Source organism: Lampetra planeri, chromosome 1 (assembly GCF_965212315.1).
Source record: "Lampetra planeri chromosome 1, kcLamPlan1.2.h2, whole genome shotgun sequence".
Lineage (NCBI taxonomy): Eukaryota > Metazoa > Chordata > Hyperoartia > Petromyzontiformes > Petromyzontidae > Lampetra > Lampetra planeri.
Genome location: NC_136107.1, coordinates 20744056 through 20760725, shown reverse-complemented (window position 1 = coordinate 20760725; position 16670 = coordinate 20744056). Strand labels below are relative to the sequence as shown.

Genomic DNA, 16670 nt, shown 5'->3' with positions numbered 1-16670 from the left:
AAAGGAGAAAATGGACCATAAACGACATGTACAGCAAAAATGGAGCAATGAAATTAGCTAATGTGGAGATGCTAGATAAAGTGCTGTTGCATCGTGGGACTATCAAGGTTGGCGCTGGCAGAGGGAGACGATCGAGCAGCGGCGGCTGCTGATGACGATGATGATAAACGCAATTTAGAATACCCCAATTTAGAAATGCTAATGAATTAATGGCAGTTTGAGTGCAGTGTGTTGCCAGGGTGCGCGTGGTGTGCGTGTGTGCTCGTGTGGCAGCCCCTTGCACTCACATTGGTGAGCGGGACACTTTTCATCGACTTGTAGTTCTTGAGTGGCTCCAGCTTGTAGAGGTGGCGGTCGGTGATGAGGAGGCCTCTGCTGGCGCACTTGTTAAACCTGTTCACCTGCCAGGGGAGAGAGAGAGACACCCAAACGGGTAAGGGGGGGGGCAAGCGATGGTACCCGCTTCCAAGAGAAAAAAACAAAACGAGCCGCCAAGCCACTTTGTCTGGCGATGGTCCTTCAGCGAGGTTTCATTGACATTTTTATCAGAGGTTTTTGAGAGCGAGTGTTCCGTTGTGATGCACGTACACACCGCCGACACAAGCCAGACCGGTTATGAGAAGCAGGGGGGTATAGAAAGATTGGGGAATGGGACTCGCTGCCCCAAAAACCGTGGGTTATTTTCATTTTTTTTGCTGTTGTAACTTTGCCGACCTCGCCCAAAACTGGACATCTGTGGAAATGAGCTACATAGCTCATCGTATGTCTCCAGGATAAATCAAGCGTCTGATTTGGTTTGGAGTTGTCTCTTCCCCCTCTTACTTCGTCCTCCATCAAAATAAATGGATATCGATGTTATTTCATTTTACATTGAATTGCACGTGTTTACTGTTAGTTAACTAGAATGTGTAAAAAGAAAAAAAATCGAGATTTGATTCCTTCCTCGAGAATGCCAAACCAATGTCACACCAAAACAACGAGGAATCGAGTAGAACTCTCGCACACATAATGAGAATGGCAGCGCACCGTGGCCACCATTCTTTTGAACTGCATTGGCCAGGATTGGTAAAAATAGGAACGGGAAACTGGATAACAACGATAGAGAGCACGGGCCGCAGACTTGAGCCTCATTCGGTGACATGACGTTAATCCTTTCCCATTCCCAGACGTCTGAAAGTTGCAGGGTGGGGGTCCCTTTTCCCGCTGAATCTCGGAACACCCAAGCCGTTCAGCGTTAATTTTATTTCGTGAGGGCGTAGCGTCATTGTTTTTAAAGACATCGCACTCACCGCAGAGAACTCTAGCGACACGACCGCACTCTATGATAGCTGGTACCAAACTGTGCCATACGCCCTCCCGCATGGCCTTTTGGGAGCCTCGGTATCGATAAAGTTATTCTATTTTAGCTTTTCTTCTGGTTTCGTTTTAATGATGTACGGCATGCACGTACGTCATCAGAAGAAAAACTGATGATGTACGCCTACATCATCGGAATGGGAGAAGATGTGGCTTGGGCCCTTTCTTTCCGTCTGCCATGCCCTGATCAAGAGACGTGGTTCTAGAAATGTAGGGCCACGTATCAGCTCAGCGATTGAAATTGTTACTCACAGTACATGCAGTCTACTTAGACTGCAGTCTACTTAGACTGCATGTACCGTGTGTGGGTGTGCGTGACGCGCTCTGAGCAAACCCAACACCACTCATTTACATTGACGTTCGCGTGAGTCACATGCCCATTACTGTTCATGCCCTGCCTGGTACGCTTACCAGCCTCGTGGAATGCCAAATACCACTCAAAGCAACGGTGAATCTAATCGATATTTTCCACCATCTCCTAACCGTCGGGGAGCTTTAACATTTCAGCAAATGCAATTAAATCCGAACAATGGCTCCTCACAGCCATGTAACAGAAATTTGAGTCAACTGTACTGATTCAAAGATGAATGTACTAACAAATTAGGACTTTATTTTTTAACCACTCGTGCAATCCATACAACACATTCAAGCGAAGGCAGTTGGAGCGCTAAATCATCTTTAAAAAATGTGAACGTCTTTACTTCTTTGTTAGTTTATTTATTTAAACGAATTTATTCTATTTTTGGACCACTCCTTTACCCCCCCCCTCCCCCCAACACGTCACGGGGCCACTCAGTCCTGGAGCTATACCAAGAACTCCTACATTATTAACGGAGAACCTTCGTGCATCTTTGTGAATCGTAGGGCTGCCAATCAAAGGAGCCTCCCACATTCGGCAGATTAACGGTTTCATCTCATCGACAGTGTTTCCGGCAAAAAACCCATCATGGGAAAATTTTTTTTTTTAATATGCTGTTGTAATTAACGCTGTCAAATTCAGCTGAGATGGCTTATTCGGCAGAAAAGCATTGTGAACCCACTCTGGTATTAACACTGTTGAAGGACTAAATGATGACGTCACCCTGATGCTGCTCTATTTAAGACCGGAAGAAACAGGAGAGCTTCGCACTCTTAGGTTTTTCGGTAAAGTCACGTAGGTAAAACATTTTTAATTAATAAAAGTAAAATAAAACTAATTAAAAAATTCACGACGTTTCGGAAGCAACACAAGCATCCGTCTTCAGGTGGAACCGTCACAGCCACGGCAGCCGTATCAAGTAAATGAGAGATCACAAGAAATACTACCCCGTACATATATAATGGTTGAGGGGGGAAGGGCCAGGAACGGCACACTTTTTTATTAATATTGTAAGGTGAGGCTTAAGACCAAGAGTAGACTGTATAACAAAGGACTGAGCCTTTGTTATGGAGAGGTGCGGTTTGTAACTAACACATGGCAAACATGACAAAAGTGTGAAAAAAGAAAAGCAAGTGAAAAACTAAAACTGGTAAAACAACAAACTGGCTGTCTATCAATGACCTGTAATAGTTGTCTGTCAAATAAGATGGTCCAAATAAGTGTAGTTACGTCTTTTTTTGCATGGTTAATCACATCTTTCCAATGATTACTCAGTTTGTAACCCTCATCATTTAATTTGTTTTATTTTACTTTTATTAATTTAAAATTTTCTACCTACGTGACTTTACCGAAAAAACCTAAGAGTATGAATCCTTGCAGTCACGAAAGCTTCAAATCTAGGAGAGCTTCGCCATTCCTGCCCGATGAAGCTGATTGTAATTATCAGCGAAACGTCGTACTCAAATTTTTAAATGCTGTTGATTCTCTCTTAAACACACCGGTGGGCTAAAGAAGTGAATTATTTTGTCCTATGAAAAACGTGACACATTTTTTACTGTTTGGCCGTGTCGGGTGATGGAGGGTTACGACACATTTATAAATAACGCGATCTGACCCAAAAACCTATATTATGAATAATATTGGTCGCGAAAGCCTACGTGTTAAATTGACTGTTGAAGAGTGGTAAGTCTTGGTGATTGTGTGTAGCGCGTTTGTCACTTGTTGCATACATTCGCAGTTCGGGTCGGCCTGGTTAATACTGCGGGTGTGTTACCCATTAATATTTGCCATTTGCTTCACAGTAGACATCAAAAATTCGACAATAAACATCGTAAGTCGTATGGGCTGGCGTCACGATCTAAATTTAGCAAATTAACCTCATGGCGGGACCCCGGGGTCCCAAAAGCCCCCGGCTCTCGCATAAACATATTATAATGTCTACAAAAACTATTCTCTTTTTCACCAATGGGTATGAAGGATGGTGGCAAGTGTTGTCTTTGTTAAACTATGCCTTTAAAACTGAAAACTACTTACCTGCAGTGGTTCTATTTAAATACACTATCTAACATTTTTAATTTAAACCCCCATGTCAATCATCGTTTTTCTTCGTGTGGATTTGTGAACACACTTTGTAAACAGTATGTAAAATAGTACGCGTATTCAATGCGCTGTTCATCTTTTAACAAGTGTTTGTACCAGTGTTACTCTACAGAGTAGTGGGTCGCTGCTCCTCTTATCCGCATTAATACGAGCGGTATGTGGGGACTATGGATTAACCGCAAAAAAAACAATCTGCACAGATGCATACGGACAAGAGAAGTATTATCAAACAGGAGGAATTAACGGTTAAACGCATCTCATCTGTTAAATATCTGCAGGTAATAGGATTGTCATCGATTGATCCTGGCTGCAGACATTGGTAGGTCAATAATAATGAAGAGAGCAGTTTCACTGTATTATGCATACCGTTATGACAAATAAAGGACTTAAGTCGTGTAGGCAGTTTGAGCAGCTTTGGATAAGACTTATGATCCTGCCCATACCCCAGCATGGAGTGCATTCGCTTGTTCAGCTGTTCTGCGCATTCGTCCTCGCTGCGCTTGGACACGGCATGACAACAGAATGATCCGCGCCAGGTGGGTCGCGGCGTTTATGTGCGCGGTGGGACGGAGACACTAAAAATAAATTTATTAATTAGGATTTTGTTTATTCGGGACCCCAGGGTCCCGCCATAAGGTTCAAATTAGAAATTGTACCTGCAAAAATCACTCAAATGGGTAAAAAATAAACCACATAGCAACAGAATCAAAATATTTATTTCTACTGGAGGAATCTGATGAGCTATAAAGCGACTTGTTTTCTCTGCCTGTGTCCTCTTTAGAATGTTCACACTTAAATTCTAACTTAGCTATCTTTGAAATACGTAATCAACCAGGCTATGCGTTAATTGTGTGTTGACCGACCCTCTGTGTTGTATTACATTACATTTCGATATTTTACTAGGTTATTTAATTTTAGTGTGTCCTCCTGATTTTCAGGCTTACTTGCCGTGCAGCACCACGTCTGTTGACCACTCATTGATATGCTATTTTTTTTTCTCTAACCCCCCTCCCTCTCTCTGCCTCCGCCCCCCCCTCTGTCTATTTAAGGCCACCCCACAGAGACGATCACCCCTCTCTGTTACCTGTGTTGCTCCCGCTATGTATCTTGGTGATATCTGTCTGCTAATATGTCTGTCTATAGTTTTCTGGTTAGATTTTATGTCGCTATTTCATTATACCTGATGATGATTGCTTGTGTTGCAATCGAAACGTCGTATTCTATTATTTAATTTAATTTATTATTTTATCTTTAGACGTGACTTAACCGAAAGAACCAAATAATAATAGCTATAAAGCTCTTTTACACAGATGTCGAGGAAACATTTCCCCCTACTGGCAGACAATGCCCATCTGTGAATAGCAATAATAATAATAAACAATTATTAAGCATTTTATATTTGTTCCAACGTGATGCACTGTATCACAGATGGGTATAGTCTGCAGGTAGAGGATGATTATTTGATGTGGTTTTTCCAATTGAGAAATTTGCGGTGGCATTTTTCTAAATTTGGCAAAGTTGGACCATTACAACAGCACACAACGACCTGTTGCGAATGACATCACGGAATCTTTAAGGTCCGCTGTGAAGCGGACGGCGTGTAATAATATTTACGGTGAACACGCTCGCGGTATTAACCAGGACGGCCGCTGGGTTGGAACAGGAAATCCTTCCTTTTCGTAAAAAAAACCACCTTCGTGAAGGAAAATCGCAAAACTAAAATGACAAGGAGATTCCACAGTTGAGGGCGGCGATGGGGCGCTGGGGTCGTGGAGGATGGGGGGAAGAGGCACCTTGCGCACGTGGCAGGAGAACAGCGTACGAGTGTACTTGTCCTTGCGCTTGAGCTCGTTAGCCGCAGAGGTGAAGTATGTCATCCTCGTGTTGTTCTCCTTCATCTGCAGGAATACCGTTCCCTCGTTAGCTCTGCGGCGCGCTCTCATGCCGTGTAAAACTGAAAAACTTTTTTTTTCAAACCAGGTAAAGCCCACTGAGCTACGTAGCTCTTTTTCAGAAGCGACCTCGCCACAAATGATAGCTCAGCAAAGTGTCTCATCACGTGGAAATTTATAGCAGTCAAATACTCAAAATGCATGTTTTTTTTTCATGTGGAGGGAAAAAGCGGAGGACCCGGAGAGAAATCAATCCGACCACGGGAAGAACATGGAAACTCCAATTATACAGGCGTCAGGGTCGGAATGGAACCCATGACCTTCTATCTACCAGGCGAGGGAAATAACATCTCGCCACCGTGGCGCGTCGTTGGGCACAGGTCCGACGTTTCGCTCCACATGCTGGGAGCTTCTTTAAGGAGTTGAATCAATTCAGTCGAGTCAAGTCAGTTCCTGAAGAAGCCTCCAGCACGTGGAGAGCAGCACGGAACGTCGGACATCACGCCGCCGAGCAGCGCACGGCACTGTCCGAAATCTCTACGGAGAGTTGCACGGCACAACTGGGGAAACCGGCACGGCCAGAGTAATTCACACTCCCTCATAATCATTGACCTCAAAGCCGTCTCGTGGCGCCGGGGTTAGAGATAAACGACATTACTCGCGATCATGAAAAAGAAAATATACTCCTGCGATCCAAGGAAACAAAATAAACAAACGATATAAGCAAAGGGGCAGCACACATCCCTCAAGTGACAGGAAAAACGGAACACCGCTGTCAGAGGAAGGATGAAAAGCGCCCTTGGGATATTAAAGTTCGGAGGTCAGCCCTTGTTCAGTCAGCGCATCCGTGATGGTGGCCGTTAGGAATGGACGTTCAGCTACGGGCGCTCGGTGGTAAGCACGGAGCTGTTCTAACATCGTGACAATCGAGAAGCCAATTATCAAAGTAAACACGGTCATCAAGATTGTTATGCGCCAGCTTCGAGACACCAAAGTGAAGAGGCGAGGAAGTGAAAACGTCCGTGTACACATGCTACAAACACATGCCGCCATGTGTACACGGCACCCTTCACTCAATTCTGCTTGACGTTGCGTTAGAAAACTAACGCAGGATATCCCGCACCCACGCGCACGTGTGCAGAAACAACAACAACAACAACCGCCATTCACCACTAAGTGGCGGTGACGTCACCACGACGCTTGTGCCAGGCCATGTGCACCTTGAGGCCACGTGAAGTGCATAAGCAAAACACTTACACACGCGCGTGCACGTGCGTGTGCAATGTTATAAAAAAACAATTGTACAAGACAATATACAACAATAAGCGATGGTGACATCACCACAATGCTTGCGCCAGGCTGTTTGCACTCTGGGGTAAAGTGAAGTGTCGAGGCTTGCTGGTAGGTTGTCATGTGTAATGGATTAATACAAAATACATCAAAGACAACCACGCCGCGTATAGCCTTAACAGATGACGCACGTCCTCCTCTGTTCGCTAACAGCACTTCCCCCAAAAGTCTGTTGAAGGCTATACGGGGGATCTTTGTCTTTGTGTGGACAGCGACGGTGCAGCAGTTGTCGCGCTGTGCTCTGACCACGGCTAAAATCAGTGGAGAGTTCAGTCACATCTGATTCTGGGCTTCGCCTGGGTCAACTCAACACGCGAGGACACCGTGGGTCATCCTGCCGCTGGTGGTGGCGGTGGTGGCACAAGAGCCGCTTCCGTACCGAGGCCAGGTAGTTGCCCTCCCAGCGATCCTGGAGGCCCCAGTTCCGCCGTTTGCTTTCCAGCGCATAGCTGGCCGCCACCTTCGCCTGCAGCTGTGGAAGGTCAGCGGGGGGCACGACCGCCAGGATCTTCTTGGCTCTCCATCTGCCAGGAGACGAAAGAGGCAAGGAGCTCGGAGGGGAGGGGGGGGTAGGGACCGCGGCGAGCAATTCGCAGGAACATCGACCGCCAACTCGCCCCCCTGTGAGTGAGCCGTTAGCTGTGCGGCAAATTGATGCGGGGACCAATGCACCGAGCACAGCTTTGTGCTCAAGAACTGCACGTGTGTGTTTGCATGTGCGTCTGTGTGTGCACCGTATAAGCGGTGGTAGTACAACCGTTCGCATTACGCTACGAACCAGGTGACCCATGTTTGATTCCCACTCACGGCCAACGCCAGTGACAATTATCTGAACTTGTCCTGGGCCTCCCCTAGGTCGACTGTGATTCAAATTAGTAACTGGAGTGGTGTGTAAACATCACCACTCGGGAGACAAAGGCGGCAGGGCGTGGGTCTGGTCACCTGCCCCACCCCCCCTTCATAGGTGTTCACAAACAGCACTTGTCCCTACAGTCTGTTGAAGGCTATATGGGGGGATCTTTGTCTTTATGTGGGTGTGTATGTCATCGCATGGGTAGCAGCGGTACAGCAGTTAGTGGGGTCCTGGGCTTCGCCTGGCCCAACCCAGCCTCAAATTAATAAATGGTGCATGGTGTAAACATCCACACCAGGGAGACAAAGGCGGTCGGCCGTGATGGTGGCCACGTCACTCTCTCATGCATGGTGCCAGCCTTTACAGGTGCTCGCTAATTGCAATCGCCCCAACAGTCCGCATGGCTCGAGAGCGTATCTCTGTATTTGCTATCACGTGTTCCCAGAATTTTAACACGCTTAGAAACTGGATATGCTGCAGGTACACTTAATCCGTGATCTCTTACGTGTGTAGTCGTGTTTTTTCACACGGGCAACTTCTTCTTTTCTCCAGTGTCACTTGATTCGTACAGAACCACGCATCTCCGTCGCAACTCCTCCTCTTGTACTGCTCGTCTGCCACGCTCCGCTCGATCTCTCTCGCTCCGCTAGCCCTGCTACGTTGGCCTCTGCCCGCTTCGCCACTGGCAGCCTCTCGCTATACACTCCACTAGCCTCTCTACTGCTAGCCTGATCACACTCACACTTAGGAGTCTGCTAGCCTCTCTACTGCTAGACTGTCTACCCTCACTCCTCCAACCTCGCCCTTGCCTCCAGTGGGGGATCAGCCAACACCGCTGCAGAGGACGAGGTGTGGAGAGCGGGGTCCCGGACTTCTCTTCAATTCACTCGTGTCTTCACTCCAACCAACTCAACTCCTCTGCCTCACACGTTCCCCTTTTATCCCCCTCCTCATTAAGTGCCCCCAGATGGCCCTCATTGAGCCGGCGTCTTCCCCACACCTCACCTCACGCACGTGTTCTCCCCCTTATCGCCACTATCTCTCACCACTGTGGCGCCTTCTCCGCGTTTGCATTTGCAGCCAGCCAATCACTGCCTCTTTCCCTAATTGCTGGCGTCTCTCTATCTGCTGTCACCCAGGCCGCCCGCCTGCACCTACTTATCCTTAGCTGACCTCACTGTCTGCAACCCCGCACATAATGCAACCGTTGTTTGGAAACCCTGCGAGCGTTACGCCACTATATGTGTGTCCATGACCATCAACAAGACCACAAGACCTCTGAATGCACCTTGCCTATAACGGGCATCATGGTATCAACACCATTGGTGTCTTTTTTTCGTGGTTGTTAGTTTATGCTAAACTGCTATTTATAGTTGGCTCAGAATTTTGATCTTCATATCATGACGGTTGTGTGAATTATTCCACTAACAGGACCGGTTCATCGATATCACTCACCACTGATGTTAGCCGTGGCTGGGAATCAAACTCAGGTCACCAGATTCATAGAAAAGTGCTAACAAACCGCACCAATGCTCCAGCCACCCTCTAAGCCGTGTCTACACGACGGTGCAGGAAGTCGCTTTATTGCTTCAGAAATCCCATAGCCATGTTACAGGCAGCGATGCGCAACCGTCTCATTACCGGCTTCAAAAAACGTAACACAGTGAAGAGTGTTTTCACAGCTCGACGCTGAGCAGAATTAGAGATGACTGTCAAAGTGCGAATGCATGGCGGTGTATGTCCCGTGCCCTCACGCCTGTCCAAGCGTGCGAGGCAAAATAAAGGTGGCCGGGCTTGGCACTGGCAACCCACCCCATTCGTGTGCCGTGCTGGCATTCATAGATGCTCGCTAACAGCACTTGCCCCAACAGTATGCTCAAGGTTATACGGGGGTTCTTTGTCTTTGCAGCTGCAGCGCCGTCAGTTTAATGAAAGACCGACGGTGCTCGTTTCACTGTAAGGAAGAGGCCTGACGATTCTTACGCGGCAAATCACCTGCGAGAGAATCACGTGGGGGCGAGGGGGGGTTGTTTGATTATACTTCACCACTCTGGTCAGTGCGAGTTGATTGAAGCCGGTGAGCACAGCCGCGAGCGCATAGAAGTATAGCACGACAATCGGTTAATCTGCACTCTCTGCTGCCCACTACGTAGAGCAGCACCCCCCCCCCGTCGCCGCCTATGGCAACGTGATGAGCGTGGCGGTGGTTGCTCGTCCTAGCGCGACACGGGGATGCTCAATCCTGCTTAGTTTCCGAGATCTGACGAGGACAGGTGCATGCTGGGTACTTTGGTCATCGGCTCTTCCTCTTGTCAAAGCAGCATAAAATGACCACCCCATTGTAATGCATTGACGCCAGTGTAAGGGAGGCTAATTCTTCTCGATAACATGTGTAGTGTCTCCCAAAGCTGTTTGTGGCTGTCCCTAGGGCGTCACGGTGGTGAAATGTTAACTAGCTCGCCTGGAATGTAGGAGGTCGTGGGTTCGATCCTGATGCTTATTGATGTGGAGTTTGCATGTTCTCCCCGTGGTCGTGTGGGTTTTTATCCGGGTTCTCCGGTTTTTCCCTCCACATTTTCGAAACATGCGTTTAGAGTATTTTACCACTATAGATGTCCACGTGATAAGCCACTTCGTTAAGCTGTCATTTGTGACCAGGTCGCTTCTGAAAAAGAGCTGCATAGCTCAGTGGGCCTGACCTGGTAAAATCTAAAATTGTTAAGTTTTTAGACTGGCAAATACGGGACCAGCATGACCTGCACGATACAGTAGACTCCAGCACTCAGCTAAGAGACTGGTAGAGTTAACGATAATACACACACACAGGCCACGAGGATGCTCAACCTAGACTGTCATTTCACAAGCAGCGGAATTGATTTGAGGAAGGGGAAATGTTATTTTTGGCCTCCAAAATCAATCGGGTAATCAATTTGCCTTGGTATTATCTGGAAACTGTGGAACAATTTCTTTTTTAAATTGTATCATTCCTGGGGCATGAAACGTGTAAATGCAGCTCAGTATATGCGCTAAAAGCAATCTTCAGCAAGGACAAGGATGACAGTCAGAATGTCGGTCATGAGGATGTTGTTTGTCAGTGATGACGATCATAGTGGTGGCAGTGCCAGTAATAGTGGTGGTAAAAGGTAAAAGTGGCAGTAGTGATGATAGTGATGATGACGATTATGAGTATATTATAATGGTGGTCATGACAGTAGTGGTAATTATATCAGGATCAGTAATGTTGATGATAAATGATGATGGAGGACGTAAAGATGGTAGTTATGATGGTGATGATGACGACGATGATCATGACATGACAATGGCTCTCCAGTGTTGCTGCTTGTTCGAAGTGGAGAGACCAAGTATTACGAAAGCACTTGCAAATGGCAACATCACCCCTCGCACTTTCCTGTTTTTTCGCCAGCCAGCCCAGGCATCCTGGCATACTGGAGCTGGCTTCTCATTATTGCTGGGGACGTCGAATAGAATCCAGACCCGTTTTTTCCTTGTGGCGGCTGTGGCAAGAACGCCAATGCAAATTCTATCCAATGCAACGGTTGTAAAGCTTGGTACCAACTTCCGGCTGGTTCTGCAAATATTGTACATCATCCACTCCAACAACTCCACCTTGCACAACCACACTAACACCACCACCTCATCCATAGCAACCGTCGTTTCAACCACAACAAAACGTCCACAGCAAAAACGACCTAAAATTATTTAACTAAACATCAACGGCCTCAACAACAAATCTCTTAAACTCAACACCTTCCTACAACAAAACTCATTAATATAGCCACCGTCCAAGAAACAATTTAAATCCACTTCTCGCCCACCCAACTTTCAAAATTTCACTTTCCGCCGTCGAGACCGACCAACAGCTGGTGGCGGTCTAGCTTTCCTCATCCATAACAGCATTCAATTTGAAGAAATTAAAATCCCAATGCCTCCTTCTGATATCACCACAGAAGTCTTAAGCATCCATATCAAATCCCATCTAGGCCCACTCACTATAATCAACATTTACATCCCACCGACTAGTACTTGCCCTCGCAACTATCACTTCAATATGAATCGACTTTTACCAAACAACGACTCAATTGTTATTGAAGATTTCAACGCCCACAACAAACTTTGGCACTCTTCCCTTTCGGATGCACGTGGTGACCTCATTGCCAATATCTTGAACGGCTCCCCCTATGGGGTACTCAATGAAAAGAATCAAACTAGGATTCCGTCATCTGGCCCTTCATCCTCACCAGATATCTCAATAGCGTCAGGAAACCTCCTTTCATCAATCGACTGGCAAGTCTTTACGGCCCTTGGATCCGACCACCGACCTATTGTGTTGACCCTCAATGCCGCCAAGCCTTCTAAAACTCCTAAAAACCGCTTGTATTACAACTTAAAAAAAAGCCAACTGGCCACTTTTTACTTCAGAATCAGAAGCATTATTCGCAGACATCAACTATATCCACACATCTGCACATAACTCTGAAAAGATTTTCACGAACATCATCGCAACTACCACCAGGCACACCATCCCGGCAGGTTGCTACAAACAACACATTCGCTGCCTTCCTAAAGAAGCCTCAACGCTAATAAACCAAGGAAACACTATTAGGACAAAAAATCCTACATCACAAATCCCAGCCTTTAATAATGAAATCGCAAAGCTAATGAATCAAGCCAAAACAGAACGCTGGCACGAGTTAGTTTAATCTTTTGACCACCGCCAAAACTCAGCAAAACTTTGGAAGATTATCAAAGCCTTAGACAGACACTCCAAACCGCCACTCAATTGTGCAATAACTTTCAGCAACAAATCCGTCATAAACAACAAAAACATCGCCAAACACTTCAACAAACTTTTCTCATCAGTTGTCCCACGCTCTTCCAATAAATCCACCCGTCAAAAAATCCGTTAAATCAAGGAACTACTTCTAAACAACGCCCCCCCCCCCCCCAATGTAGCCTTGAAGAGGTGAAACTAGCCATCAAAAAAGCCAAAAATTATCCCACAATTGGCCCCGATGGCATAGCTATGCCCCACCTCAAATACCTCGGCCCCCTTGGCATAAAGTTTCTCACCTCCATCATAAACGCCTCACTCCAGTGCAACCTCATTCCGGCCATCTGGAAATCATCGACAATCATCCCACTTCCAAAACCCAGCAAAGACCTAAATCAAGCAAGGTCCTACAGGCCGATTTCCCTACTTTGCTCATCAATCAAGATTTTAGAGGCCCTCATCCTTCCAATCATCACCACCAATTTACCTCTTATCATATCACCAACATGGCTTTCGCCGTGCACACTCAACAACAACAGCTCTTCTCAACCTAACCCCCCAAATTGCACGAAAAACCCCCATCCCGCACTATCGTCGCCTCCCTTGACCTTACAAAGGCTTTCGACACCGTTAACCACCTCACGCTCATCAACATCATCCAGGGTTCTACGCTACCATCAGGCCTTGTTTGCTGGCTTACATATTACCGAAGGGGCCGCTAATCACACACTTTCTTTCGTGATATTCTTTCCTCCTCACGAAACATTCATGCAGGAGTACCACAAGGTTCCATAATATCCCCAGTGCTGTTCAACGCCTACCTCCACGATCTACCAACTCCTCCAAAAAGAGTACAAGTAGTCAGCTATGCCGACGACATCATAGTTTACACTTCTAATCAAAATATACCCAGAATGGAAACTCCATCAACTTGTATCTAAAACGGTTCAGCACTTTCCTAGCCAATATATCGCTTCAACTCTCAACATCCAAATCAACAGTCACCCTCTTCACACCTGATCCTCATCAAGCCAACTTACATCCCAACGTCATAATAAACAACCAACACCTCCCACTAGCAAAAACCCCAAAAATTCTAGGTGTAACATTTGACACCATGTTCAGCTTCGCTCAACACGACAGAAACGTCCATGCAAAAGATAACAAACGAAATAACATCTTACGAGCTTTAGCCAGCACATCTTGGGGTCAACAAAAGGAGACTTTACTCCTAACCTACAAAGCCATTGGACGTCCCATCATCAATTATGCCAGTCCCATTTTGTGCCCAAACCTCTCCTCTACAGGTTTCCAAAAACTCCAAACCGCCCAAAACCAAGCACTTCGCCTAGCCACAGGTTGCCACCTCATGGCACCCATTGACCATCTCCACCAAGAAACCAAAGTTCTTCCGATTCGAGAACACTGCAAGCTTCTCACCGATCAATATCTGGCTTCATGCCACTCGACAACGCATCCTTGCACAAAGCTACTCAAAACCCCTGCACCTGCTCGGAAAATGAAATCCACCTTGCTTTCATTCAGCTCTGCCAACGTTCAATCTACTTTAAATGCTCTTCCACCAAATAGCACCACCACATCAATTTTGAACCACTTGCACACCACTGCCACCATGCACTGCCTGAACGCCTACACAAGCCGCCAATGTCGTGCTAGGGGGTTGGCCCCCACCCATAGCAGACAACGAAAAATCCCTGACCCGGGCAACTCGCACAAAACTGGCTCAACTCCGTTCAAGTTACTGCTCCATGCTCGTCGATTACCAAAATCGAATCCACCCCAACGCCGCAAACTTCTGCCCTTTGTGTCAAGCAACGCCATAATACATCTCCCATCTTCTCAGTTGCCCAAAACGCGGACCAAAAGTTAAATCGAATGATCTCTGGCTAAACCCTTCCAAAGTGGTGACAACGCCACCTATAAACAGAAAGTGCGAGGAAAACAACAACAACAACATGACAATGGCAGTAAATAATGACAGTGGTGGTGATGGAGATAATGATAGTGTATGGTGATTGTAGTGGTAGAGATGAGTATAGTAGTTGGTGGCCGTGGTGGTGGTGGCGAATATGATGATAGTAGTGGTAGTGAAAACAGCAGTAGTAATAATGACGACGTCGGTGACAGCCTCGGCGGTGATGTGGTGGTGTGGCGCGCACAAGTGCGACGATCTCTCGCTCACCGTCGAAAGATGAGACGGACGTATTGCTCGAAGGTCTGCAGCACGACGGGGGCCGCGGGCCACCTCACGCCCTTGCCGAGGTCGCGGGATTTCTGCACGCCCTGGAAGGCGTTGGTGAGCTTCAGGACGTACGAGCGCACCTTGTAGCGCCGGTACGCCGCCATGATGCGGTACACGGCGATCGTGCGCGTGTACCGCCGGCGGGCCAGGGCGCCGCGCCACAGCTGCATGGGACAACGGACCGCACGGGAGGTTTACGACGCGGCGATCGGGGGGGCGGGGGGGGGGTAGGCTACGTATGGGGTTGCGAAAGGGGTTCAACATACGTACGTACACACATACGAGGCTTCCCAGGCAGGTATCGTCATGCCGAATGATGCATGGAACAACCTGAAAACGCATCAGAGGGCTACGCGGCACAACCGCAAAAGCCTCCATGGCAGTCTCTTCAGACGACATTGTACTGGAGCTGCCAGCAGGGGCTGTGATCACAGACGGCCTAGCTCCGGCTCGTGAGAGGCGATCCAGAAGGGCCGCATGAGCTCAGAGACACCAAGCACTGTTGTATTTGGTGTAGGGGTATAACTACGCAATGATTCCTCACTTAATATATCCTTTTTAAGTTCTGTTTCCCAAATTGTATCCTGATTTATAGGTATCATGCAGTGAGACGTCTAACCCATTTGGATCTCTCGCAGAGAAGTGCAAAACCTCCATGTGAGAGAAAGGCTCATGGAGGTGGATATGACAGCACTACCTCTGAGTTCCCACCAAGTAACCTCTGCTCTACACAGTAGGGTGCAGTGCTTTCCCAACCGGCCTGCCATATGAGAGCAATGTTTGTCTCATGAAATTCACGTGGACATTTTAGTACTCGGAAACTGAAATTTAGTAAAGCCACTTTATTTGTACGTGCTGGTATATTTTGTGCAGTCATTGGTGACCAGTCTGAGACCACTAACTCAATGCACTTGAGGATCCGATTTAACCACAGGAGGCCACGTGGATTCAAACCCAACCGTGCCGGCTCAGCGATCTGTCCTCCGTACCACCTGGTCACCTCAATTAATATACATTCTGCAGCTCACTGCACGTGCATTTCATCACGCATGACCTATCCGTGTTCTTCAATTCATGTATGTTGCAGGTAAAGTGTTAACACGGACCCTTGAGCAACTTAATATACAGAACTCTTTGATTAGTTAAGGCCCACTGAGCTATATAGCTATTTTTCAGAAGTGACCTGGGCATCATACATGATAGCTCAACAAAGCGGCTCATGACATGGACATTGTTAAGCAACCAAATACTCTAAAAGCACGTTGTTTTTAAATGTGGAGGGAAAAAACGGAGGAACCGGATAAAAATCCACTCGACCACAATGAGAACAAGCAAACTCCAAATATACAGCAGGCGTCAGGGTCGGAATCGAACCCACAACCTCCTGGATACCAGGCGAGGGAGTTAACATCTCGTCACCACGGTGCCCCTCATTTGTGGCTGAGTCTACCTAGGAGAGGCCCAGGAATGATCTGGTTCACATGTACACTGATGTTATCCATGGCCGGGAATCAAATTCAGGTGGTAGCGCAATGTGCTAACCCAGGGGTCGGCAACCTACGGCTCCGGAGCCGCATGCGGCTCTTTACGGGCTGCTTCTGGACGATATGTACGTATGTACAGTATGTACTCAAATGCATTGCGGCTCTTGAAATACTGAATTTTGTACCGAATTGGAAAGAAATGGCTCTTCTTGTTATTTTGGT

General features: G+C 47.1%; 1 protein-coding gene across 1 annotated transcript in view; it reads right to left on the bottom strand.

The window, feature by feature from the left end:
- MYO1D (myosin ID) overlaps positions 1-16670 on the bottom strand; it is a 143889-nt gene that overhangs the window by 20929 nt on the left and 106290 nt on the right. The window contains exons 18-21 of the mRNA XM_078596413.1: positions 14905-15128; positions 7436-7580; positions 5608-5712; positions 288-401 (exon numbers count right to left, since the gene is read on the bottom strand). Coding sequence (XP_078452539.1) covers positions 288-401; positions 5608-5712; positions 7436-7580; positions 14905-15128 — 588 coding nt within the window. The remainder of the gene's footprint in view (positions 1-287; positions 402-5607; positions 5713-7435; positions 7581-14904; positions 15129-16670) is intronic.